A 25,098-nucleotide genomic window follows, 5' to 3' on the forward strand; every position below is an offset into this window, starting at 1 on the left:
GCTCTGTCCACTGAGTAAAACCAGCTAGAGCAGGCTATAATTTTAAAAAAAATACATTTTATTGATTTTTTTACAGACAGGAAAGGAGAGGAATAGAGAGCCAGAAACATTGATGAGAGAGAAACATCGATCAGTTGCCTCCTGCACACCCCCTACTGGGGGTGTGCGCACAACCAAGGTACATGCCCTTGACCAGAATCAAACCTGGGACTCTTGAGTCCGCAGGTCGACGCTCTATCCACTGAGCCAAACCGGTTAGGGCATAATTTTTAAATGACTATTATTTCAAAGGGATGCCTTGAAAGGAGGGCTTAGAGAGGGTGGTGGTGGTTTAAAATAAAGATTACTGTCTCACTGGACTTGTTTTAAATGAACAATTCTATTGTAAATAATACCATTTAAATGACCAGTGCAGAGCTTCAAAGGGAAATGAGGGGGGAAACTAAAAATCAAGATGTTGGTTGTAAATTATTCCATTTTACAATGGATGTCTCAATTTTTAAACATATGGTATTACTGGTATTTTAAAATAATCTTAATAATTTCATATATTCACATTTTCTTAGTTATATTTTAAAATATCTCATGTATTTGTGAATTAGAAGTTCAACTTTAGGAAGAGAATAACTTAACACTACTTTAGCTGTCAATGGTTAAGATGACATGTAAAAACCAAGAAAAACAACACTTAAAAAAAAACCAGACTTGCAAATTTTCAAAATGAAACTTTATTTTCCATCTGTATATTCCAACTTTGTCACACTAAAATGGAAAGTGTGTATTTGTATAGGAGTATGAGTCACATACATCTATACTACCCACACCCAAAAACAGAGAAAACACAAAAATGTTATAAAACAAGGTTTATTCTGCAATAGTTTGTCATAATGAATTGCATTTCTTTGATAAAAATAAACTTTATAAACATTTTAATAATCAGAGATTAGATACAAAAACTAAACATCTGTTAAGTTGTTTTAATCTGAGCAAAGATTGGCAACTGAGAAGGGGTTCACTTGGGCTGGTCATCTACTGGCAGTTAAAACTCAAACTCAGGGCAGTTTTTATGCTACATTAGAAAAGGGGATAAGGAAACAGTATGATTCAAATTTCTTGAATCAAACAGCATTCTTACACTTTAATTAAAAATAAATACTAGTTACAATGAATTGGCAATTATACATTTTTATACACTATATGATGGCAATGTAATACTTTAAAATTAAGCACTTTAATGAGAAATGTACAACACTTTAAAAATAAGTTTTGACAATGGCACTGGCAGTTAGATGCAAAAAAGATTGCTTTAAGAAAAAAAATGGCAGGTATAACATTAATATACTTTGTTTTTCAATAAATATTTTGACCACATCATTAAAATATTGAAGTAAACTTTAAACATTTCAAACAAAAACTATAAAATATATGTAAACCAGAAAGCCTCAAAGTTCTTATTTAAATGCTATGGTCTTAACAAGTTTTTAAAGTTTCTATAGTATTTAAGACGATAGTCTTTACAGATTTGTGAAGTATTCACATCTGTTGCTTAAATTGCTGGGAAAGGCTGAAGAAGGCCTCCTGGTCTACCAAGACACACACATTTCCTCTTTAACTCTTTCTCTATCTTTGAATTCATGCTAACATTATGTTTAACTGACCATCTAGTATGAAGCTTTTTACTTAATGTCTCAGAAAGTAGCAAAAGAAAAAAATACATATATCCTAAACTTTAGTATACACAAAGAAACCTAAGTTAAGAGAAGTCATGCTGGCTATAAGGAGAGCAGGAAAGGCTCAGAGGTGGAAAAAAGGAGGTGATCCACCGGTAATTAGCTTTTCCATGAATACGAGTAATGTTTCCTTTTTCTGAATTTGAAGATAAAATATTAACTAATTTAGTAATATATTGCACAAATAAATTTGAAAAACACATAGTATTCAAGAAACACTGATTATATTTGGGTTGAAGATTGTGTTGAGGCAAAATCTTTACTAGGGATCTACTTATAAACTGGAATTGGTTCTAACAATTTATACTGGTGTAAGGCAAATTATAAGTTAGCTTAAATCAGTTTTAAACTATGTTGAAAAATATTTACTTCTCCAGGATTGTTGCTCTTATTACAGTAAGAGTTGTTGATGATATATTATTTATAAATACAATTTCCAGTTCATAGAAATTCAAGTGATTTTCCTTAACTGAGTGGTTATTAGCCACGTTTTTATTTCAATACACCTGAGAAATGGGATCATAATGTCTATGGAAGTAATAACAGGGGACAATAATTATAAAGTTTCTTGCCTTTGAAAATAACTATGTTGGTAAATGGAAAGTTAGGCACTGAATTCTGTACAAGAATTAAGTGTAAAATATTGTGTAACTTTTCTGTTAGTTTCTAGTGCACAATTGTTTATTGCCCTTGCTAGTGATAAATATAACTTCAATTTTTAAATTTCTGGGAATACATGAAGAGAGAGAGAAAATCAAGCTTAAAGAATTATTGTTACTCATATTAAGACAAAATAATTATGAAGAACTCTATGAGAACTGAGAATGACTCCCCCCCTCCTTATCTTCATCTGCCTTTACTTAGAATAATTATCTTACTAATGGACAGGAACCAGAGAGAACATTTTTGGTACAGAATTTCAGCAGAGCCAGGCTGGTGTGGTTCAGTGGTTTAACACTGACCCATGAAGTAAGTCACTGGTACGAGTCCAGTCAGGGCACATGCCTGGGTTGCGGGCTGGAACCCCAGTATGGGGTGTGCAGAAGGCAGCCAATTGATGTTTCTCTCTCATCGATGTTTCTATCTCTCTATCCCTTAACCTTACTCTCTCTCTCTAAAAATCAATAAAAACATATTTTAAAAAAAAAGAATTTCAGTAGAACAAAATGAACTGGAATCAGGTCATTGAAACACTGTTACTAAAGTCTATCGAGAGGGCCATGGTAAATGGTTTAGAAATATTGTTACTAAAATGATTTTTTATAATCTGTACTATTTTATACTGTGGTAAAGCAATTTTTGGTGTTAATATTCACTGTCTACAATAAAAAGTGTCAACTTGAGTTAGCCACTTTCTGTAGTAGATGTGACATATATGAAGAAAAATCCAAATACCTTATCCTGCATACTTAAGGACTATTTTTCATTATTAGCAAATTTAAAAATTACTAAATTTCAGCAGCACCGATTCTATTAATGTAGCTATCCAGGTTCAATTACAATTAACATAGAAACAGAACAGATGACAGTTTTGCCCTAATATAATTTAGAAGTTAAAATATTTATCTCTTAAAAAAAAATCCAAAAAACGCTTTGTAGTCATAGAAATAGCTGAAAGTAACAAATCAAAATCATAAACCTATGTGTGTGTATAAATGTATATACATATATATATATGAAATTATCAGAAAATGAAAACAAGATCACTATGAAACAAGATGTTGGAAAGTTGCTTCTGTCATTCTAAAAAGATATATATAATGAATAAGTTTACTTTTATTACCATCCCTTATACCTTCTGAATAATATAGTCAAACTATACAAATGATATGAAAAAATGTCTCATACAAGCAGATTTGTTCAAATACTTAAAATGCCTTAGTCAATGCACATTTGGAACTGTAATATAAAATCTTTAGGCATGGATTAATGGCACATAATAGGTATTATGCAGCCTTCTCAAAAGGGTATAATGTGCAAGATTTAATTTTATATAAATTTTGAGATCCATGAAGGTATTTTGTCTCTGTAGTTTTGTTACATCCTTTGTAATTGGGTATACATACACATTTAAGTCATACAAAGCTTGAACGGATTTTCTTTCCTAAATGATCTACCTTTACTTATAATGATGTAATATTCAAAATATTTGCACTAGAATACACTCCATTCGTACTACAAGATTTCCAGAATGCACTACATTTAACAAGCAAACAAAAAGATTCTCTTATTGCAAGTGTGTCAAAATGGGTGTTAATCCATAACACATTCTATGGCTATATCCTCTCATTGGATAGTTTCTACTCAACAAAGATAGCTAGTGGCTAATATTTAAACAATGGTTGCAATGCACTCTGGAAAACAATAATTCAGTAAATGCTAAAGTTTTTGGAAAGTAAAAAAAATTTCAAAGATATTATAGAATTGGAGTGCTTTTAAATGAAATTACATTATAAAATGGCCTTTTCTACATCTTATAAATCCTTGCTTTACTCTCTGCCTATGTAACCAAAAGGAATATTCTAGGCATCTAGGGTCTTTTCTAATTTATATTCAACTTTGTCATGCTTCAACAAAAAAAATTAAAAACAAAAATTAAGATAAAATTAAAAATCCAAATATTATCCTACTGGATTGCATGTGTCAAGAGAGGAGTATGTGAGAGACTGAGCAAAATTTTTAGCTACATCAGCAGTTGATTACAGACTGAAAAAGAAAACGGAGTTGCCAATTATTACATTTTGGCACAAAAAGAGAATAAAAGATTTCTCCTACAAGTTTCAGATAGAAGCTATGGGTTTTCTTGTATAAAAATTTCAAAAATCTTAGAAACACATCACAAAAATTATGCTTTTAGGACTTCAAATCATATTTATGGTTGGGCATGATCCTAATCGCAATTATTTAATGAAAACTAAAAAACAAACAAAAATGCTTTGAAATAAACAATTAGCATACCTCCCCTCCCCTCCCCGAAAACAAAAATAAGTCCATATGGCTTTGATATCCCTTGTAAAGAATTAAGTAGAACAGTATTGCCACACTTTAAAATAATTTCACACTAACAGGTATTTCTATTTTTTCCGCTGCTTTTGATTGTGTGTCTTTGCAGTACTTATTAGGGAACCCAGACATGTACGAATTCCAGCAAGGTGGAGTAGAGACCCAGCTGCCTCTTTGAGCTCCTCATCAATTTCCTGACATGACATTTTTCGCATCTTTTTGCCTGGCTGCCCCTTTGCAGAGTTATCTGCACAAGGCTGTGATACATAGCCACTGTCTCCAAGAGGATCATCTTCGTAATCAACATCTGTATCTTCTTCACTGTGAAATCCTTCACTGCCATCACTTCCCACATGACTACTCTTTGGGATAAATTCATATACTTCATCCACAGAAGACAGAGAAGACACGCTAGACCTGGATGCGCAACGCTGTGCTGCCATGCTATTTGCACTGTAATTGTGGTCTTCTTTTGGATCAATGCTGGTGGCTAAAGAATCACTCTCTTGTAATAGCATAGCACTGCGATGATTAAATGCACTGCCATAACTCCTTTTTTTCTGCATTGCTGTTTTAAGAGAAAGAGGCTTTTCACCTGTGGAAAATAAAACTTTCATTAGGTCAAATGCATTTGATTGCAAAAACAAGCCATTTAAAACAACTATATCATTCCTGAATAGTAAGGGCTGTAAAGTTGGAATGTTTTGTAGGTTCTTTAAAAAAACAAAAAAACCCACACGTCTGCTGACACGGCTCAGTGGTTGCGCATTGACCTATGAACTAGGAGGTCACAGTTTGATTCCAGTCAGGGCACATGCCCAGGTTGTAGGCTTGATCCCCAGTGTGGGGGCGTACAAGAGGCAGCCAATCAATGATTCTCTCTCATCACTGATGTTTCTCTCTCTCTCCCTTCCTCTCTAAAAATCAATAAAAATATATTTTAAAAAAACCAGACCAACCATATCATTCTGTGGGTATTAATCTGAAAGATTTTAACACCACTTAATGATATGTCTTGACCTTTCCAGGGAAAATGGAATTATTTTGAACTGCTTGCACAGAATGCCTCAATATGTATGTCACCACTACATTAACTGTACCATTACAATGGTTTGCTAACCACTCCTGGTTGGTATTTGTAGGTTGTTCCCAATTATTCATTACTACAAATAACATTGCAATGAAAATTCTTCTAGATGTCTTTTCTCACACATATGCAAATATTTTTCTAGGAGAAATACCAAGATATGGAATTATTAAGTAAAAGGATATGCACATTTAAAGTTGCAATTGTTATTTCCAAACTGCCCTCCAAAATGGCTGGAACAATTTTTATCCTATAGTCTATGACAATACACTGTTCCCATACGTAACACTTAATACTATAAATCATTTAAATTTTTCATAATTACATGGGCAAAAAAATCATCTCAATACTGTTTCATATTGCATTTCCTTGATTTCTAGAGAAGTTGCATATCTTTTCAATTGAGTGTTGTCAATGTGTATTTCTTCTCAAGACCCATCTATTAATATATTTTGCTGGCTTTTTTGTTGAACTGTTTTCTTCTATTTTAAAATATATTTTTATTGATTTCAGAGAGGAAGGTAGAGGGAGAGAGAGATAGAAACATCAACGATGAGAGAGAATCATTGATCGGCTGCCTCCTGCATGACCCCCACTGGGGATCGAGCCCACAACCCGGGCACATGCCCTTGACCGGAATCAAACCCAGGACCCTTCAGTCCCCAGGCCAACGCTTTATCTACTGCAGTGGTTCTCAACCTTCTGGCCCTTTAAATACAGTTCCTCATGTTGTGACCCAACCATAAAACTATTTTCGTTGCGACTTCTTAACTGTAATATTGCTACTGTAATATGAATTGTAATGTAAATATCTGATATGCAGGATGGTCTTAGGCGACTCCTATGAAAGGGTCGTTCGACCGCCAAAGGGGTCGCGACCCACAGGTTGAGAACCGCTGATCTACTGAGTCAAACCAGCTAGGGCTGTTTTCTTATTTCCTATTTGTAGAACCCTTTTAAATACATATACTCAATATGAATCCTTTCTTTTATATAGTATAAAAAAATGTCCTCCCAGTGTTTTGCTTGTGTTGCTTTTCTTAAAGACTTGTTTTGTTGTCAGAACTCTAAATATTTGATGTCTAATATAATTTGCCCATTTTTTTCTTTCACGCATTTTGTACTTTTATCTTTTTTTTAGTTTATTTTTTATTGTTGACTAGAGGACTGATGCACGAAATTTGTGCACTCGGGGTGGTGGTGGTGGTGGTGGTCTCTCAGCCCAGCCTGCGCCCCCTCACATCCCCACAGGGGATGTCCAACTGATGGCTTCGACCCACTCCCCTAAGCGTCAGCCAGACATCCTTAGTGCTGCCGCGGAGGCAGGAGAGGCTCCTATCACCACCGCTGCACTCGCCAACCGTAAGCCCCTGAGCGGTGCTCCCCCTGTGGGAGCACACTGACCAGGTGCGTCTGCTCCCTGGTGGTCAGTGACCATCATAGCAACCAGTCTTTCTGCCATTTGGTCGATTTGCATATTACCCTTTTATGATATAGGATAGTATTACAGATGTCCCCTATTTTCCTCGCACTTCCCCACTCCACCAGCTCCTGCCCCAACCCAGGTCTTCACCACACTATTGTCTGTGTCCATGGGCTATGCATATAAGTTCCTTGTTTAATTTCTTCTCATCATCCTCACTCTTCTCCCCTCTGAGATCTGTCAGTCTGTTCCATGCATCTATGCCTCTGGACCTGTTTTGTTCGTCAATTTATTTTGTTCAATAGTGTCCACATGTAAGTGAGATCCTGTGATATCTGTCTTTCTCTGACTGGTTTATTTCACGTAGCATAATGGTCTCTAGGTCCATCATGCTGTTGCAAAGGGTAAGATATCCTTTTTTATAGCTGCATAGTATTCCACTGTGTAGATGTACCACAGCTTTTTTATCCACTCATGTACTGATGGGTACTTGGGCTATTTCCAGATCTTAGCTATTGTGATAATGCTGCTATGAACATAGGGGTGAATACATTTTTTCTGATTGGTGTTTCAGAATTCTTAGGCTATATTCCCAGAAATGGAACTGCTGGGTCAAACAACAGTTCCATTTTTAATTTTTTGGGAAAACTACACACTGTTTTCAATAGTGGCTGCACCAGTCTACATTCCCACCAGCAGGGTACTATGATTCCCTCTTCTCCACATCCTCACCAGCACTTGTTGTTTGTTGATTTATTAATGGTAGCCATATTTAAAGAAGGCTTTTCCTATTCCAAGGTTATAATTATACTTTCCTATATTTTCTTATGTATAGCTTTCATTTTTACTTTTAAATCTTCAAGCTTAATTTCTAAGTACACTATTTCTTCATTTCTTGGTCAATGTAACATGATCTATCATAGCATTAATCTCAATCTTCCAATTGCTCACTAAAGAAATGGAAATATAGTAAAACAAAAATTAAATTATTCGAATAAAAATACAACTTAGCTGGAAAGCATAATTTGCTGTAACATTTAAATACCTTGCATTCTAAATTTATAATGAAAAAGGCATTCACAAAAATGTATTTTAAAAAGAAAAGCATGATTACTTACATTCTAGAATTCCTTGTTCTATAGAAGTATTTAAGAGCATCATTGCAGTGGCAGCATCAATATCAGATTCTGAAAAAGGAAAACTAACAATTTTAATGTTTTTTATTATAGGCATTTGCATGCACCAAAAGGTAACCAATATTAAGATTTTGGTGTATATTCTAATTTAAAAAAAGACTAGTGATGGAAGGAGACTTGACTTGGGGTAGTGAACACACAATACAATTATGTAGATGATGCATTATAGATTTGTGCACCTGAAACCTATGTCATTTTATTAATCAATGTCATCCCAATAAATTCAATAAAATTTTTTAAAAAAGAAAAAAATTTAAACAAAATGAGGTACATATTTTGCCATCTGCTTTTGTTCACTTAAAATTATGAACAGTTTTGTGATTAGTATTTTATATAGGAGGATTGACAGGTATAGAAATAATAAAAGTTTTATTCTTTAATTATTTACAATGAAAACAAAACCCTGAACTCCAGTTCAATAAGGTTTGTCCTTAAACAGACTAAATTACGTAGGAATGTACATTAAGGCATTATTATGTTTTAACATTTAAAAAAATCCTTATTAATGCATATCTGCAGTTATAAAGTAATGAATTAATCACATGCTAACGGAAATAAAAATAAATGTAATTGGGCAGTCTGGATCATATGAATCTACAAATGCTAAAGGAATAATTATTGCTGGCACAAAAAATATTAGTACTTATGTCTTTAGTCATAATTATATATAAGCCTATATATACGATAGGTTTATATAATACTCAAGAGGTCAAACATAATTATGAATATTCCATAAGAAAAATGGGCTGGTAAAACCAGCAGGTTCTACTCCAGATAAGGTCTGGAATAAGATTTTGCTCTCATATCTGTTTTTCTACTGAAAGGTCCTCTCCATCTTAGTGATCTATTAATCTGAATAACTGTAACTCAATAAAAGTGAAATGGTATAACCTAAAATGTAAGGAAAAGTTAGAAAATATTTAAACTTTTTAGATTATAAAGGATATGTTTAAAATAAGACTCAAGACATAAAACCTCCCATTTCTATCTCAAAGCTAGAAAATTTTTATTATCCCAGTTTTCCATTTTACTTGCAATATCTAATTATAAAGTTATTTTAAATAAAGTCATAAAGATACTGACTTGTTCTTCCCCCAACTTTACTGTAAATTCTGCAAAGGCAGGCAATGTTTGTTACTGTCTGTAAGTAAATCAGAAGATGGTTGCTATGAGGGAGTACACATAATATTAGAGTTCTTTCCCTTAAATAAAATGTGACCTCATGAAACAAAGTCTCTATGTGAACATCTTTCCAATTAGATGTCAGCTTCTTCAGGGTAGAAACATTATCTTACCTTCTGTCTTCCATAATACCTGGGAACAATAGTAGGTCCTTAATAAATGTGGAAAGAGTAAGTATATCTTTGCCCTCCTTTCCTTAGATTAAACTGAGTACCACTAAATTACTAACTAACATTGAGCACTTTCAATCACCTTGGCATACTTTAAGTATTATTAACTAATCTAATTTTCACAACTTTATGATATGTGTACTATTTGTATTTCCATCTTAAAGATGGGAAAACAGACACAGAGGAATCTCTAGGAATGAGAGGTAGGATTTGAACCTCAGTGGTCTACCTCCAGAACTCAGGCCCTCAATTTTTACTCCACCATCAACCCTTAATAGGAAATTCTGCAGAAAATTACAGAATATACTGGAAATTCTTGATTCTGTTATTCATTCAATAAACTAAGTGTCCTGTTATAAGCCTGACATCATTTCATACAGCAGAAAATGAAACAGGAAAATCCCTAACCTCTCAAAACACAAAGAAATAATTAAAGTATAGTAAGCCAGAGAGTCATAAGCACTAGGGAGAAAAATGAAGAGAAAAGGGAGATACTGAGGAAAGTGGTTACAATTTTTAATACATAGGTTAGGGAAGAGGAGAGGGTAACAGTTGAGCAAAGACTTCAGGAAGGTCAGAGAAGAAGAAGCCATGTGCATATCCGAAGGAAAAGAATTTAGGCAGAAGAGCAGCAAGTGAAAAAAAATGAATCAATGATTCCCACATGTCATAGCCAAGAAGCTAGCAAAACAAAGACCTCTCCTATTCCTTTTAGAAAGAGACTTGACTACGACTTTGATAGAGTTCAGTATTCTAACGTGTCTTTGAAGTGAAAAAGGTGCAGCCGCTAGACCATATTGTATCTCTGTGTGAGTTGGAAAAAAGGCAACTCTGTCTCCAGGTGAATGCTTCCCTGTATCAAGGCACACAGCTTGAAGACTGGAAGGTGGGCTGGATTTCAGACCCCACTCTTTCCTCAGCCCGGTGTCCTTATGCAGGACACAACTTGCATGGCATTATGCAAATATACAAACAGATTTTCCTGTTCCATGAAATAACTTTTCTTTTAATAGAAAAAGGTCTTCCTTATTTCCAATTTTATATCTATATATGTATATATGATATGCTGGGGCAGGGGCAAATCTAATACTGAAATTCATTATGAGGAAATAATTTCAGAAAATTTATAATCTTATAAAACTTATAATCTTTTTTTTAAATATATTTTATTGATTTTTTACAGAGAGGAAGGGAGAGAGAGATAGAGAGTTAGAAACATCGATGGGAGAGAAACATCGATCAGCCGCCTCCTGCACATCTCCCACTGGGGATGTGCCCGCAACCCAGGTACATGCCCTTGACCGGAATCGAACCTGGGACCCCTCAGTCCGCAGGCCGACGCTCTATCCACTGAGCCAAACCGGTTTCGGCAAAACTTATAATCTTATAAATGTAACATATAAAACCTTATTAAAATTTAGTGTATCTCTAACTTCGATTACAATTCAGGGAGTCATATTTCTGAACACTATATCTAAAACTAAAGAAAACTGATAATAGTCTTATCTTGGCAATTATAAGTAAGCTGCATGAACACCATTTCTTTTCTTAGTTTTCGAATATTTAAAGTGATAACAAAGTGAGGTACTATTTTTGTAACAGTAGAATAATAGATGTATTCCTTAAATAGATTTATTTCTTGTAGAAAATTTATTATACCTAATTAATTTGAACTCTCCCCATAAAATTAACTTTATAGAACCAAAAACTTCTTTGCAAGAAGATTTTATCTACATTTGATTTGTTTGGTTTAGAACATTTATAAGTATGCTTCCCACAATGCCTTGCTAATTAATGCTAACTCTGAATAAAAGTTTAACTTCACCATTAAAATATTCATTAGAAATAGAAACCATAACACTTGGTAATCAAGAACACCTGATTAATAATGATTTGTCCAAGATACAATTTGAACTTCTTAGAACAAAAACTCCCTGTACAGCTTTACAACAATTTTTTTTTAAACCTCACCTGAGGATATGCTTTTACTGATTTTTAGAGAGAAGAGAGGAAGAGAGAAACATCGATGTGAGAGAGAAACATGTGAGAGAAATATCAAGTGGTTGCCTCTCCTATCTGCCCCGACTGGGAATTGAATCCCCAACTTAGGTATGCTCCCTGACCAGGGATCAAAACCCACCACCTTTTTGGTGTATGGGACAATACTCCAACTAACTGAGCCATCTGGCCAAGGCTACAACAATTTTTATTTATAGTACCCAATCTGTCTTGGTATTAAAATTAAACTGAACACTTATTTATTGTCACAATGAAAAACACCTCATATTTTTGTTATGAAATGTGGGATTTATGAAACTGGTGCAGAAGTGACAGTCGGACACTGTGAGGTTCGGAAAAGAGCCTTTAATGCAGTGCTGCTGGTTCAGGGGACTCTAAGATCCAGATCCTGAACAGCCTGGACAATGAAATTTTCTCTATATATATTGAAGGGGTTAAAAAGAGCAAAAACAGGGCAGAGAAAGATTTATTGTGCTTAGCAGATATCTCGTAGAAAGCTTGCAGCATTGAGCACAGCATAGCTCAGATACCCAGGAGACACCTGGCATGGGAGGAACTAAGGATGGACCAGACCCATCTCCCACATTCTTTCACAAATGGAGTTAATTATAGGCTAGCAAGAGAGTGCAGTAGAAAGCAGGTTACTGGGACTAATTCAGATTGCTAGCTGCCCGAAACTGTCTCATTTTCCCTATAATTTTTTCATTGATAAGTATTTAACACTATTTTAAACACATACTATTAGCTATATTACCTAACATACCCAGTTCATGAAGAAAAATATTTTTGTTTTTATATGTCTTTTGTATATATTATCTGACACTATACTTAGATTAAGCAAATAATTCACTTCCAGTTGAAAGTCATTTGTCATTAGAACCATGAAAGTGATCCAAATAGTAATTTTAAAAAACAAACGTTCGAAGTCATATTATTTCCCTTTTTAGCCTTCCTAGTTCTGACTGGAGTTCAAAACATATTACTGATTTAATGACTGGTTCAAATAAATTTGTCAATAGCGTGAACTCCCACGTTTCCTTAGCCTTATTGCTGGGAAATTAATAATAGTTGAGAAAAAATTTAAAAGGCATAAGTTTTAGCCCTGTGAAAGTGAGGATTATAAGATAACAAGTTTCTATTATCTGATTCTCAGTCCATTTGCTTAATGAATAATATGAGAAGCATAGAGGCAGAATTTAAATGGACATAAGCACAACAATAAGTATAAGAAGATTTACTGCCTCCATCAAAACTAACATACACATTTACAGAGCATCCAAATGGAGAAGCTGTCTCTTGTGATTCTTTAAAGATTCTTTAGGAGAGCAATTTCAATAAATTACAACACTTCAAGCTGCCTGGACCATGGATTTACTTTCATTTCAATAAAGATACAAATTATGCTAATTTGCAATCTTAAATTGAATTGAGATTTGCACTTAGCCTCTAACATTACCATTAACTATCTAAATTTTATACCTGTTGTAGTAAACTAGTGCTTATGTATAAATACTAAAATCTACTACTAGTAATCAGAGTGTAAGTTCCATTTTTGTCTGCATTGTTTTTCACTGATGACTTTACTACAAATGCACAGCACACCAAACTTTGACAAAAAAGGTTTTGTTTTACTATCTCAGTATGAGATTCCTGTGCCACCTGCTACTGTTATACAATACTGTAACATAGATGCTAATATATATAATTAGTCATTTTAAGGTAGTGGTCGGCAAACTCATTAGTCAACAGAGCCAAATATCAACAGTACAACGATTGAAATTTCTTTTGAGAGCCACATTTTTTAAACTTAAACTATATAGGTAGGCACCTTGTTATTAACTTAATTAGGGTGCTCCTAAGGCTTAGGAAGAGCCACACTCAAGGGGCTAAAGAGCTGGATGTGGCTTGCGAGCCTCAGTTTGCTGACCAAGGTTTTAAGGTGAACAAGAGAGACAACTATACTTTTTTTTTTATTTACTAGAGGCCTGGTGCATGAAATTCATGCATAGGGAGTGTGGGGGTCCCTCAGCCCAGCCTGCACCCTCTCACAATCTGGGACCGCTGGCTCCTAACTGCTAGCCTGCCTGATAGCCCCTAACCACTCGCCTGCCTGCCTGATCACCCCTAACTGCCTCTACCTTGGCCCCACTCTTTCTCTTCTAAGAGGCCTTTCCTGAGTTACCTCTAAGCTTAATTTGCCATTCACTTCCTTTCCCGTCAGTGTACTCTGCATAATTCTAGCCAACCTTCTTCAATTAAACTGTATGTTTTCTGAGATCAGGACCTGGATCTCTCTCATCTCTGTATATCCCAAAGTGCCCACTACAGTGTCTAGCACTGCGTAAGAACTCAATAATTACTTGTAGTATAAATAACTGTTTATTCATTTAGTATTGTATTTTTCAAACTTTTCCCCAGGAAATATAATATCTAGAGAGAATAAAAAGCAAATCTCCTCAGAATTCTATGAAAATGCCCTAAAGCAACCTTATTTAAATATACATTTTCTTAAGTTTTGGTGAAGTCTTTCGTTTTTCTCTTAGACTTCATATTCTATTCCAGGCTAGATCTGCATTTTTTTTTTTTTTTTTTTACCTCAGAATACCAACACCTTCCCCACCAAGTTACTTCTTATTAGGGGAATAGGTCTAAGACTTATGAGTACAGAGATGAAGGGAAATAAAGTGTTAGCAGCACTGGGGAGATGATGCATAATATATATAAATCATTAAATGAAAGGGAAGTACCTACACAAATTATAAAAACCGGGATTAAAACTAGCAGGAGAAACTTGTGAAAGTGTCTGCTCCCCAAAGGGAATTTAGAAGCAGAATTTAGATGATATGAGACAAGAACAAGACAAGATTCTAAATAAACCCCAGAATTCAGAAAGAAAATGTTCTCAAAATGTGTACATGAACTGAGCTTGAAAGAGTGTCAGAAATTAATGAGATAATACAAAGATAAAGGAAGTTTCAACAATACATAAATGTAAAGAGAAACCACATATACCCATTAGGTAATAGGAAAATGGATACTTACCTTATGTTAAACCAGAACATATCTGAAGTGGACTCCATATACACTAAACTTCTTTGCAAAGTTCTCTTAAACTTTTTCACATTCTCTCCTTCCCTTGTTTTTACAGACCAACATTATAATGCTTCCTATGCTCAGCTTAGTGAAATTCCAAAGAGACAGTGTCTCTCTGATATACGGAAATGCTTTTGGTCTATGAATTTCTATTTTTAAAAATCATAGAAATTTATCTAGGCTCCAAAGCAACAATGCTAGAAATTTTATATTAACACATTACTAATCTCTAATATCAATTATGAGTAGGGGAAAAACCCACTAAAATTCAGAACTTTTAATATACTTTCAAAAAGAAGTTTATAAAATTTTATAAATTAACTTATTGTCTTCTTAAAGTTCTTTTAACTTAAATAAACTATAAAAATCATTTTGAACTTTATTTAACTCAGGGGTTGGCAAACTTCTGTAAAGGGTCAAGTAGTAAATATTTTAGGCTTTGTGGGCCAAGAGGCAAAACCAAGGATAAAATACAGAGGTCTCTGTTGTAAATATCATTATCACATTGAACTTTCTATATCCATGAAAAGAGACCAGCAATTTCTTCTTAATTCCAAAGATTAACTTGACTCTGCTGTTGCAGCAAATTACTTAAGTTCTATATTTTTATTTTTTCAACTACTTACAAGTGTAAAACCATCCCTAATTTATAGGCTACGCAAAAACAGGTGGCAGGCCAGATATATTCCATAGGTCATAGATTGCCAACCTCCTATTCTAGTCTAAGACGTACTTTGAGAATTATCTTCAAGGAAAAATACACGTTAAAGGAAATGAAAATGGGATATAAAACAGTGTATATATAGTATTAGCCCAGTATTTGAGGAAAAGATATGTCTATGTGTGTGTCTGTGCATACACACAAACATACCTACTCATGAAAAAAAAAAACCATAAAAAGGACCAAAGCAATTGTATCAAAATGTTTACAGTAGAATAAAGGGTTAGGTTTTTAGTTTCTCCTTTATAAATATTTTTTTTTTTTTTTAAATATATTTTATTGATTTTTTTACAGAGAGGAAGGGAGAGGGATAGAGAGTTAGAAACATCGATGAGAGAGAAGCATCGATCAGCTGCCTCCTGCACACCCCCCACTGAGGATGTGCCTGCAACCAAGGTACATGCCCTTGACCGGAATCGAACCTGGGACCCTTCGGCTCCCAGCCCGACGCTCTATCCAGTGAGCCAAACCGGCTAGGGCTATAAATATTTTTATTTTTCAAATTTTCTACAATAAACCTATAATTGCTTTATAATTAGAAAAAAAAAATTTCAATCCTAATTTTTTACCTAAAATTCTATAATTTAAAATACTGATCTTATACATACCTTTGAGGGTTTGCACCTGATTCTGCTTGAGTACAGAGCTTAAGTAGTGAGGTGATAAAGAGCCACTGAAAAAGAGATAAGACAAAAGTGATTATAAGAATCTTTATTTTGCTTGTTACAGAACTCAGTTACAAACACAACTAATTTCTAAAAAAAAACCCCCAAACTATTTTTACCTTGTTTTCTTTGCTTAATACTACTCAGTTTAGGAAGAGAATGCCAAAGCAGAAAGAGCGTAAGATAAAGATTAAATCACAACTATTTGGATGTTCTTAGGCAAAATAATTAATCTCTTAGTTTCTTCATCTGCAAAATAGGAATAATTAAACCTCCCATATAGAGATGCTCTGCCAATTAAATAAGAACAATGCATTTAAAATACCTGGAACAATAAAAACAAAAATTAAAATAAAATAAAATACTTGGAACAATAGCAATACATAATAGTTACTACTTGGTGTTGTATTGGATGCTTAAGTTTGACATTATATCACTATAGGTATTACCACAAAAATTGAAGAGTTTATAAAAATAAATGTTTAAGGAGCACTGAATGGTAATGATGCAAAACAGATTAAGTTCCTCATTTTATTAGTAAATATCATTATCACATTGAACTTTCTATATCCATGAAAAGAGACCAGCAATTTCTTCTTAATTCCAAAGATTAAAACATTTTTGGGACAAACTACTTCTGTTTTTTGGAGTTTGTGAGAGTGTAAGAAATGTATTTTTCTAACTAAATTAAAAGTCTATTTTCTACTCACAGTTTTATATACATTGTATCTCATGCTCTTCCTCAGAATTACCAATTATGATATGAAAGGGCCACACAAAGGCAGGTCAGCTGGAACTATCATTTTGCCAAATAATGTAAAAGAGAAAATGTTTCTAAAAATAGTTAGGTGCCCTAGTCAGTTTGGCTCAGTGGATAAAGCATCGGCCCACAGACTAAAGGGTCCCCGGTTCAATTCCAGTCAAGGGCATATACCTCCGTTGCAGGCTCGATCCCCAGCCCTGGTTGAGACCTATGTGGGATGCAACCAATCAATGTCTCTCTCTTACATCAATATTTCTTTCTCTCTCTCTCCCCCACCCTTCCTCTCTCTCTCTCTCTCTCTCTCTCTCTCTCTCTCTCTCTCTCTCATCTCTCTCTGGAAAAAAAAAAAAATCAATCAATGGAAAAATACCCTCAGGTGAGGATTAACAGAAAAAATAAATTAAAAAGTAAACAAAAATGCTTAGTAATGTTTCAAGGTCAAAGATTATAACCTTTATGTTGTCATTATTTTATCTACCTATTTTAAGCCATAGATCATTTTATTTACCTTTAAACATGATAAAGCTGAAAATGCAACATACCAAAGACACAATGAAGTGTGTTTTTGTTGGTATACAAAAAATTGCACCAATTCTCCCATTTAATCTTTTTTTCTTTAAATCCTTACCTAAGGATATTTTTCCATTGATTTTCAGAGAGTGGAAGGGAGGGAGAGGAGGGGAAGAGAGAGAGTAACATCAATATGAGAGACACATTGACTGGTTGCTTCCTGCACCCAACGCATCCAGGCCAGGGAAGAATCTGCAACCGAGGTACGTGCCTTTGACAGGGAATCGAACCCTCTACCCTTCAGTGCGTGAGCCGATGCTATAACCACCTAAGTACACCAGCCAGGGCTCCCATTTAACCTTTAATTTAAAAAATAGCATAGCTAAATAAAACACATAAGTGACCTTCACTGAACTTATCAGTTTCTAAATTTAGAATGTTGGTGCTTTAACCAGAACATAAGCACCAACATTAACTAATAAAGATATCAACTCCTAAACAATGAAGATATAATCTGATAACTTCTTTTCTAGATTTCATTTGTAAGAATAAATCACTCAGTTTTTGTTACAATGATCCTTTTACTTACTAATATGGTAAACAAGCTTAAAATCTCTAAGAGTATCCTAGATAATAAAAGGCTAATATGCAAATCAACTGAACAGCAGAACGACTGGTCACTATGATGTGCACTGACCACCAGAGGGCAGACGCACAACACAGGAGCTGCCCCCTGGTGGTCAGTGCGCTCCCACAGGGGACTGCTGCTCAGCCAGAAGCCCTGAGCCAGGCTCACAGCTGGTGAGCACAGCAGTTGGCAGGAGCCTCTCCCACCTCCTTGGGAGTGCTAAGGATGTCCAACTGCAGGCTTAGGCCCGCTCCCTAAGCCATCAGTCACACATCCCCCAAGGGCTCCCAGACTGCGGGACCCCCCGAGTGCACAAATTTCGTGCACCAGGCCTCTAGTATGTACATAAATTTCAGCATTAGCCTTACTGTTTTTTACTGTATTTCAGCTACCTGTAAAAGTTATCTAATAATATTTTAAGAAACTAGTATGTGAAGTGGTGATAATTGTTATAGCTGGGAATTCTTTTAACTTTCTCCCTACTTTTTTGTATGTTTGAAAATTTCCACTTATTACTTTAATTAAAAAGGTTTAAAATTTTTCCAAAAATCACATTAACCATTACAGATAACTCTTAAAAATATCTTGACAAAATCTGGCATTTTTAACTCAAATGAATGTACATTAATAGAATTCAAAAAGATTCTAAAGGCTTCTCTAGAAAAAAGAAACCAAATCAGATTTAAGGAAGTCATATCATTTTCAGATGCAATTTAAAATGGGAAAGCTATAAGACCAATAGGAGTCACTGAGTTTGAAAGCAAAAGGCAAGGAAATACTTTACAACTATATTTACCTGCAAAATCAAAACAAAATGTTACAATGACAAACAATCATCTTACTTAAACATTTTAAAATATACCTTTAATTTCCCACATCATTAGGTCAGCATTAATATTGCAGACAATTCAAATGATTTAGTCTTTTGTAACTAAAATCATATAACTGTCTTTAGAGTTTAGTTATAATATTAATTCAGTACTGATTACATTTCCCAGAATTTATGTTGTTACTTATCCAATATCCTGTTTCCTAATAACACAAGTTAGACTATAAGTAAAACTGCCTTACGCTAATGTCTTATCCATGAATAATTGTCAATAAAAAAACGCCAAACCCCTACAACTTTGTTGAATTTCTCCATCTCATACAGGGAAATCTTATAAAGCACCATTGATATTTATATGAAAGATCCTGTACCTTTCTGGAGATGTTAATGCTGAAGGGAAAGGTTGCTTCTTCAGAGCTTGCATAAGGTTGGGTTTATATTCTGGATCAACACACCATAAGGAACCTTTCCCATTAACCTAGAATAAAATACACAAGAATTAATAACCTGAAACTTTGTGAAAATGATATAACCCCTAGTTATACGGTGACCAGCATGGACGGCTGTACAAAGTGGCCCTCCACACTTTCCGATGTCAATAAATGTTAGCCATTACTAGTATTATTGTTACTGAAAACTCAAAAAGAAAAGGAAACTTTCTATGCAGCATCATAGGGAATACTTTAGGGAATATGATACTAAGTGAGGCATCAAAGAATAATTCCTATTTTTTAATGGCATTAACAGCAAACAATTTAATGAAGACAATGGCAAATTCCTCAAAGAGTAGTAAGTTGGTGACACAGGTATGGAAAAGACTCTTGTAAAAAATTATAAAAACTCTGGTTGGGGGTTCAGTTTTTTGTTGCATCATCCTATACAGCAAAAGGTCTCGAGTTTGATTCTTGGTCAGGGCATATACCTGGGTTGCAGGTTTGATCCCTGGTCAGGGCGCGCACAGGAGGCAACAGATAATGTTTCTCTTTCACATCTATGTCTTTCTGTCTGTCTCCCTCCATCCCGCTTCCTTTCTTGCAATATATCCTCTGGTTAGGATTAATTATACACTCGTGCGCGCGCAAACACACACACACACACACACACACAAAAGAAGCATTAATTCCTTCTCTTAAGATGGTTAAGTTTTAACAGTTGAGGGACTTCTGGATAATATGGCTGGCAATGGGCACACAAGCTCAGAGGCCATTAAAATAAATACTCAATGTTAATGGAATGTAAAAATAATGGAATTTGTAAGATTCTGGAAACTAGAGAATCTATTAATAAAAGCGCCTACTAAATTACAAATGGAAGGTGCCTGAAAGAAGGGCTTACTTGATTCATAGTTCCCATAATAAGAAGGAACAGCTTATGAAGAAGGTAAGTGAACAAGATACCTGAAGAACCTCATAATATTATCTAACATGCAGGAGAAAGGCCAGGCTATGAGGTAACTCCTTTGAATAGGTTTGAAGATGCTGCATATTTTATCTCCCTCCTTCTTAAATTACACTACATATTAGTAGATTAGGAATCAAAACAATCCTGCTATAATTAAACCTGCTTTATGTGGTTCCCCAAAATTATTTGACACAGAACCTCTTTATCCCAGGTAATATTTAAGAAGTTAGTGTTCTGTGGAATGCTGATGAGAAAAACTGATGTAATTAGTGAACTCTTATAGAATATACTTTCCAAATATTAATGGGGAAAAAACTATAAACATTGACTATACCATGAAGAAAAATTAATTCCCTTTTAAAGATCCCAATTTTGGACTCCAACACAAAAAGAAAATAAAAATTAACAATCTCACAACAAAGTTTGCTGACCACTTGGAAATTTATAACCATTCTTGGATTAAAAAGCTATCCAAACTAAAATTACAGATTATCTAGTATCTAAAGCAGGGGTCCTCAAACTTTTTAAACAGGGGGCCAGTTCACTGTCCCTCAGACTGTTGGAGGGCCAGACTATAGTTAAAAAAAAACTATGAACAAATTCCTATGCACACTGCACATATCTTATTTTGAAGTAAAAAAACAAAACGGGAACAAATACAAAATTTGTATTTGCACGTGGCCCGTGGGCCATAGTTTGAGGGCCCCTGATCTAAAGGGTATAAGAAATATTGTTGTATCGAAACTAAGCAGATGTGGCCCTAGCTGAAATTAAAGGCAAATTTATATCCTCAAACATTTTCATTCTTAAACAAGAACTGAAATATCTTAAACAAGCTTTTGTCACATCTACAGGGGAAAATAAAAAAGAAAATTACATAATATTTTATAATGTAAATATATTATATAAAATCATATAAAAAGAAAATTGATAAATATATAAACTAAAAATTGGGAAAAGAATAGAATAAATAAATTCAAGATAGTTTTTAAAAAACCATCAGTATCCCATACACACTAGTTGAGCAAGTCAAATGAAATAACTGAAGGGCCCAGGTCAGATAGCTCTGTTGAAATGTCATCCTGATGTATATCAAGATTGTGGGTTCCGTCCCAGGTAGGGGCACATGCGGGAGTCAAACAATGTATAAATGAATGGGCGGGGCAACAAATCAATGTCTGTCTCTCTCTCTCTCTCCCTAATCAATGAATAAAAATATTTAAAAAAAGGAAATACTGAAGGACTTTAGGAACTGTCATATCACTCATTAACTCTTCCTATTACTTTTCCTATTTCCTTAGCTGAACATCCCTACCTACACATCCTGAACAGAAGCCCGACTACAAGCATATTTCTACACGTGTACCACATTCACAAACAGAACTCCATAGCCATGCAAAGAACAAGTCCAATGGCAATCTCATCCCACTTCCCCAGAGCTAAAGACTATTCATACAGTGATTAAGAAAGCAAGCCTTGGAATCAGGCTGCTTACTTTAGAAACTAGTTCTGTCACTTAACAGCTGTGTAATCTTTAGAAAAATGTATGTTCTCTGTGTATTAGTGTGCTCAAAATATCTCTATATAAATTGTACCTACTTCAAGAATTACTTTATTATAAGTTAATTCACATAAAGTGTTTAGAATAATGCCAGACATTCAACCACTCAACAAATGCTGGCTACTAGATATTTTTCTCCACAAATGTAAAAATCATTTACAAGTATAAGCTGTCCTCTCTCCTACCATATGATTTTCAAAACTTCCTCAGAACCTCAGAACTAACTCAGGAGATCAGTGAAATTCAAACTATAAATTTGTTAACCCTTTCTTTAATTTGATTTACTTAACAATTACTTAGACAACAATAAAATTTACATGTTTTCTGTTCCCCTGCTCCCTGTTATTTATATAAAATCTTATCCTATCTAATAATAGAGAAACATGGTAATTAACAGTAACTTCGCTACCCTTTCCATTGGCTAATCAGCAAGATATGCAAATTAACTGCCAACCAAGATGGCGGCCGGCAGCCAGGCAGCTGAAGCGAACAGGAGGCTTGCTTGCTCCAGTGATGGAGGAAGCCAAGGTTCCCCGCCTTCTGCTGCTGGGCTCTGAGCTGCAGTTTAAGAAACAATGTTGCAGTTATAGAAGCTAAACCATCCCCAGAAATCTGCTTTCAGCCAGCAGGGATCTCAGAGCTGGAGTTTCAACAGTGTTACAATTATAGAACCCAAACAAACCCAGATACCTGCTTTCAGCAGCCAAGGTCTCAGAGCTGGAGCCGAGCCTCAGAGCTAAAGCCGGCTCTCAGCTCCAGTGACAGCCATAGAAGGTAAATAAATCCCAGAATAAAGAAAAAAAGGAGAGGTTGGGAGCTTCAGTCACCCGCCAGCCTGAAAACGGCCCTCAGCCCCTCACCCAGACTGGCCAGGCACCCCAGTGGGGACCTCCCACCCTGAAGGGGGTGTGGCCAGCTGCAAACAGCCATCATCCCTTCATCCAGGCTGGCCAGGCACCCAAGCGGGACCTCCACCCTGATCTGGGACACCCTTCAGAGCAAACCAGCCGGCCCCTACCCGTGCACCAGGCCTCTATCCTCTATAGTAAAAGGGTAACAGGCAAACCGACCCTAACAGCAGAAAGACTGGGAATGACTGGTCACTATGACACACACTGACCACCAGGGGGCAGACGCTCAATGCAGGAGCTGCCCTCTGGTGGTCAGTGCGCTCTCACATGGGAGGAGCTCTGTTCAGCCACAAGCCAGGCTGATGGCTGCCAGTACAGCGGTGGTGGTGGGAGCCTCTCCTGCCTCCTCAGCAGCGCTAAGGATGTCCGACTGCAGCTTAGGCCTCCTCCCCACTGGCAAGTGGACATCCCCCGAGGGCTTCTGGGCTGCCAGAGGGATGTCTGATTGCCATCTTAGGCCCAATCCCCCAGAGTCCTAAAAAACAAAACAAAAAAACACTGAGGCCCTGGCCAGTTCGGTTCAGTGGATGGAGCGTTGCCCTGCGGGCTGAGGGGTCCTGGCTTTGATTCCGGTCAAGGGTGTGTGCCTTGGTTGCCGGCGCATCCCCAGTGGGGGGTGTGCAGGAGGCAGCTGATTGATGTTTCTGACTCTCTATCCCTCTCCCTTCCTCTCTGTAAAAAAATCAATAAAATATATTTGAAAAAAACACACACAAAAAACACTGAGGTCCTAAACAGTGCTTCTTGATTGGCTATGTGATAATCAACAAATCATATCTCTGTAAGAGTCAGTCCTCTCATGCATAATTTATCTGTAAAATAAAAAACCAGGTCATCACTAAGTTGTGATGAGATTCAAAGAAGGTAATTCATATGTAAGTGACAGAGATAAAAAATAAGTTAATACTAGGAGGATATTCTAAAATTGGCATATGTAAAGTGAGAGATTATATGGTTTAATAACAGTATATTCTTATTCCTTTACTTCTAAGAGATGAGGTAGTTTTAAAAAACGGTAAGAACAAAAGTCAATTAATTCCAGCCTGGTTGGTTTGGCTCAGTGGTTGAGCATTGACCCATGAACTAGGAGGTCATGGTTCAATTCTTGGTCAAGTCACATGCCTGTATTTCGGGCTTGATCCCCAGTAGGGGGGCATGCAAGAGGCAGCCAATCAATGATTCTCTCTCATCACTGATGCTTCTATCTCTATCTTCCCCTCCTTTCCTCCCTGAAATCAATTTTTTTTAAAACTCAATTAATTTGGAATAAGAAACAAAGTCAGGTAGTAAAGAACAAGGGGTAAACTAAATTTAGAAAGGAAAAAAGCCCTTGTCTGAGGAAAGGTATGGTAATTGATGTAAGGCAGTGTTTAGCATCCCAGCAACTTAAATACATAGGAAAAGAAAAACCATGGGTGTCCTATCACACTGTAATATAGAAAGAAATATACCACATATCAGGTAAAACGTTTTTGTTTTTTTCTTTCAGTGGCAAGATACCACATGAACTATGCTAAACAAATATTTGAAATTTTGGGGGTTTTTTCCCCAAAGGAAGTTAAGTTTACAAATATACTTTTAGATTAAATGATGGAACTTCTTAAATTAAATATATATTTAGTCACTTGGCCCAAATAATGTTTTGGTGGGGAAACAAAATTATAAAATGTTAGCACCCACAAAATGCTTTGCCCCCAAACCATTCCAGTTTCAGAGAGAAAAGATATACGTAAATTATTTATTTTGTTTTTAATATATTTTATTGATTTTTTACAGAGAGGAAGGGAGAGAGAGAGAGAGTCAGAAACATCGATCAGAGAGAAACATCGACCAGCCACTTCCTGCACATCCCCCACTGGGGATGTGCCCGCAACCCAGGCACATGCCCTCGACCGGAATCGAACCTGGGACCCCTCAGTCCGCAGGCCGACGCCCCATCCACTGAGCCAAACCAGTCTCGGCGCGTAAATTATTTTTGATATATTTACTAAGACAATTATTTTAATAATTCCAGCTATGTTCTATCTTGATATTTCTGAGATTACACTCCTAGAAACTGTTTTTAAATTCTATTGTGAGAGAACTGCAAATTGTTTTGATAATGGTAGAATCGCTATTTCCTTGAAATAACAAATTAAAAGAACTGGTACTGAAAACTTGAAGTTCGGGGCAGTTAAGTATCTTGAATAAGGTCTCCAAATAACAG

The 25,098-nt window shown here is 35.5% G+C and overlaps 1 protein-coding gene across 2 annotated transcripts in view; it reads right to left on the bottom strand.

Annotated features, from left to right (window-relative positions):
- Positions 1–4,804: 4,804 nt before the first annotated feature.
- Positions 4,805–25,098, bottom strand: part of FOXN2 (forkhead box N2) — a gene marked incomplete at its 3' end in the record, with an annotated part of 56,687 nt that continues 36,393 nt past the window's right edge. For both annotated transcript variants that reach the window (XM_081101624.1, XM_081101625.1), the window contains exons 3-6: positions 19,391–19,497; positions 16,233–16,297; positions 8,362–8,430; positions 4,805–5,328 (exon numbers count right to left, since the gene is read on the bottom strand). In XM_081101624.1, the coding sequence (XP_080957750.1) occupies positions 4,805–5,328; positions 8,362–8,430; positions 16,233–16,297; positions 19,391–19,497 (765 nt within the window). The remainder of the gene's footprint in view (positions 5,329–8,361; positions 8,431–16,232; positions 16,298–19,390; positions 19,498–25,098) is intronic.

The sequence above is a fragment of the Myotis nattereri genome (genome assembly GCF_964212035.1).
Source record: "Myotis nattereri genome assembly, chromosome: 10".
NCBI classification, from domain to species: domain Eukaryota; kingdom Metazoa; phylum Chordata; class Mammalia; order Chiroptera; family Vespertilionidae; genus Myotis; species Myotis nattereri.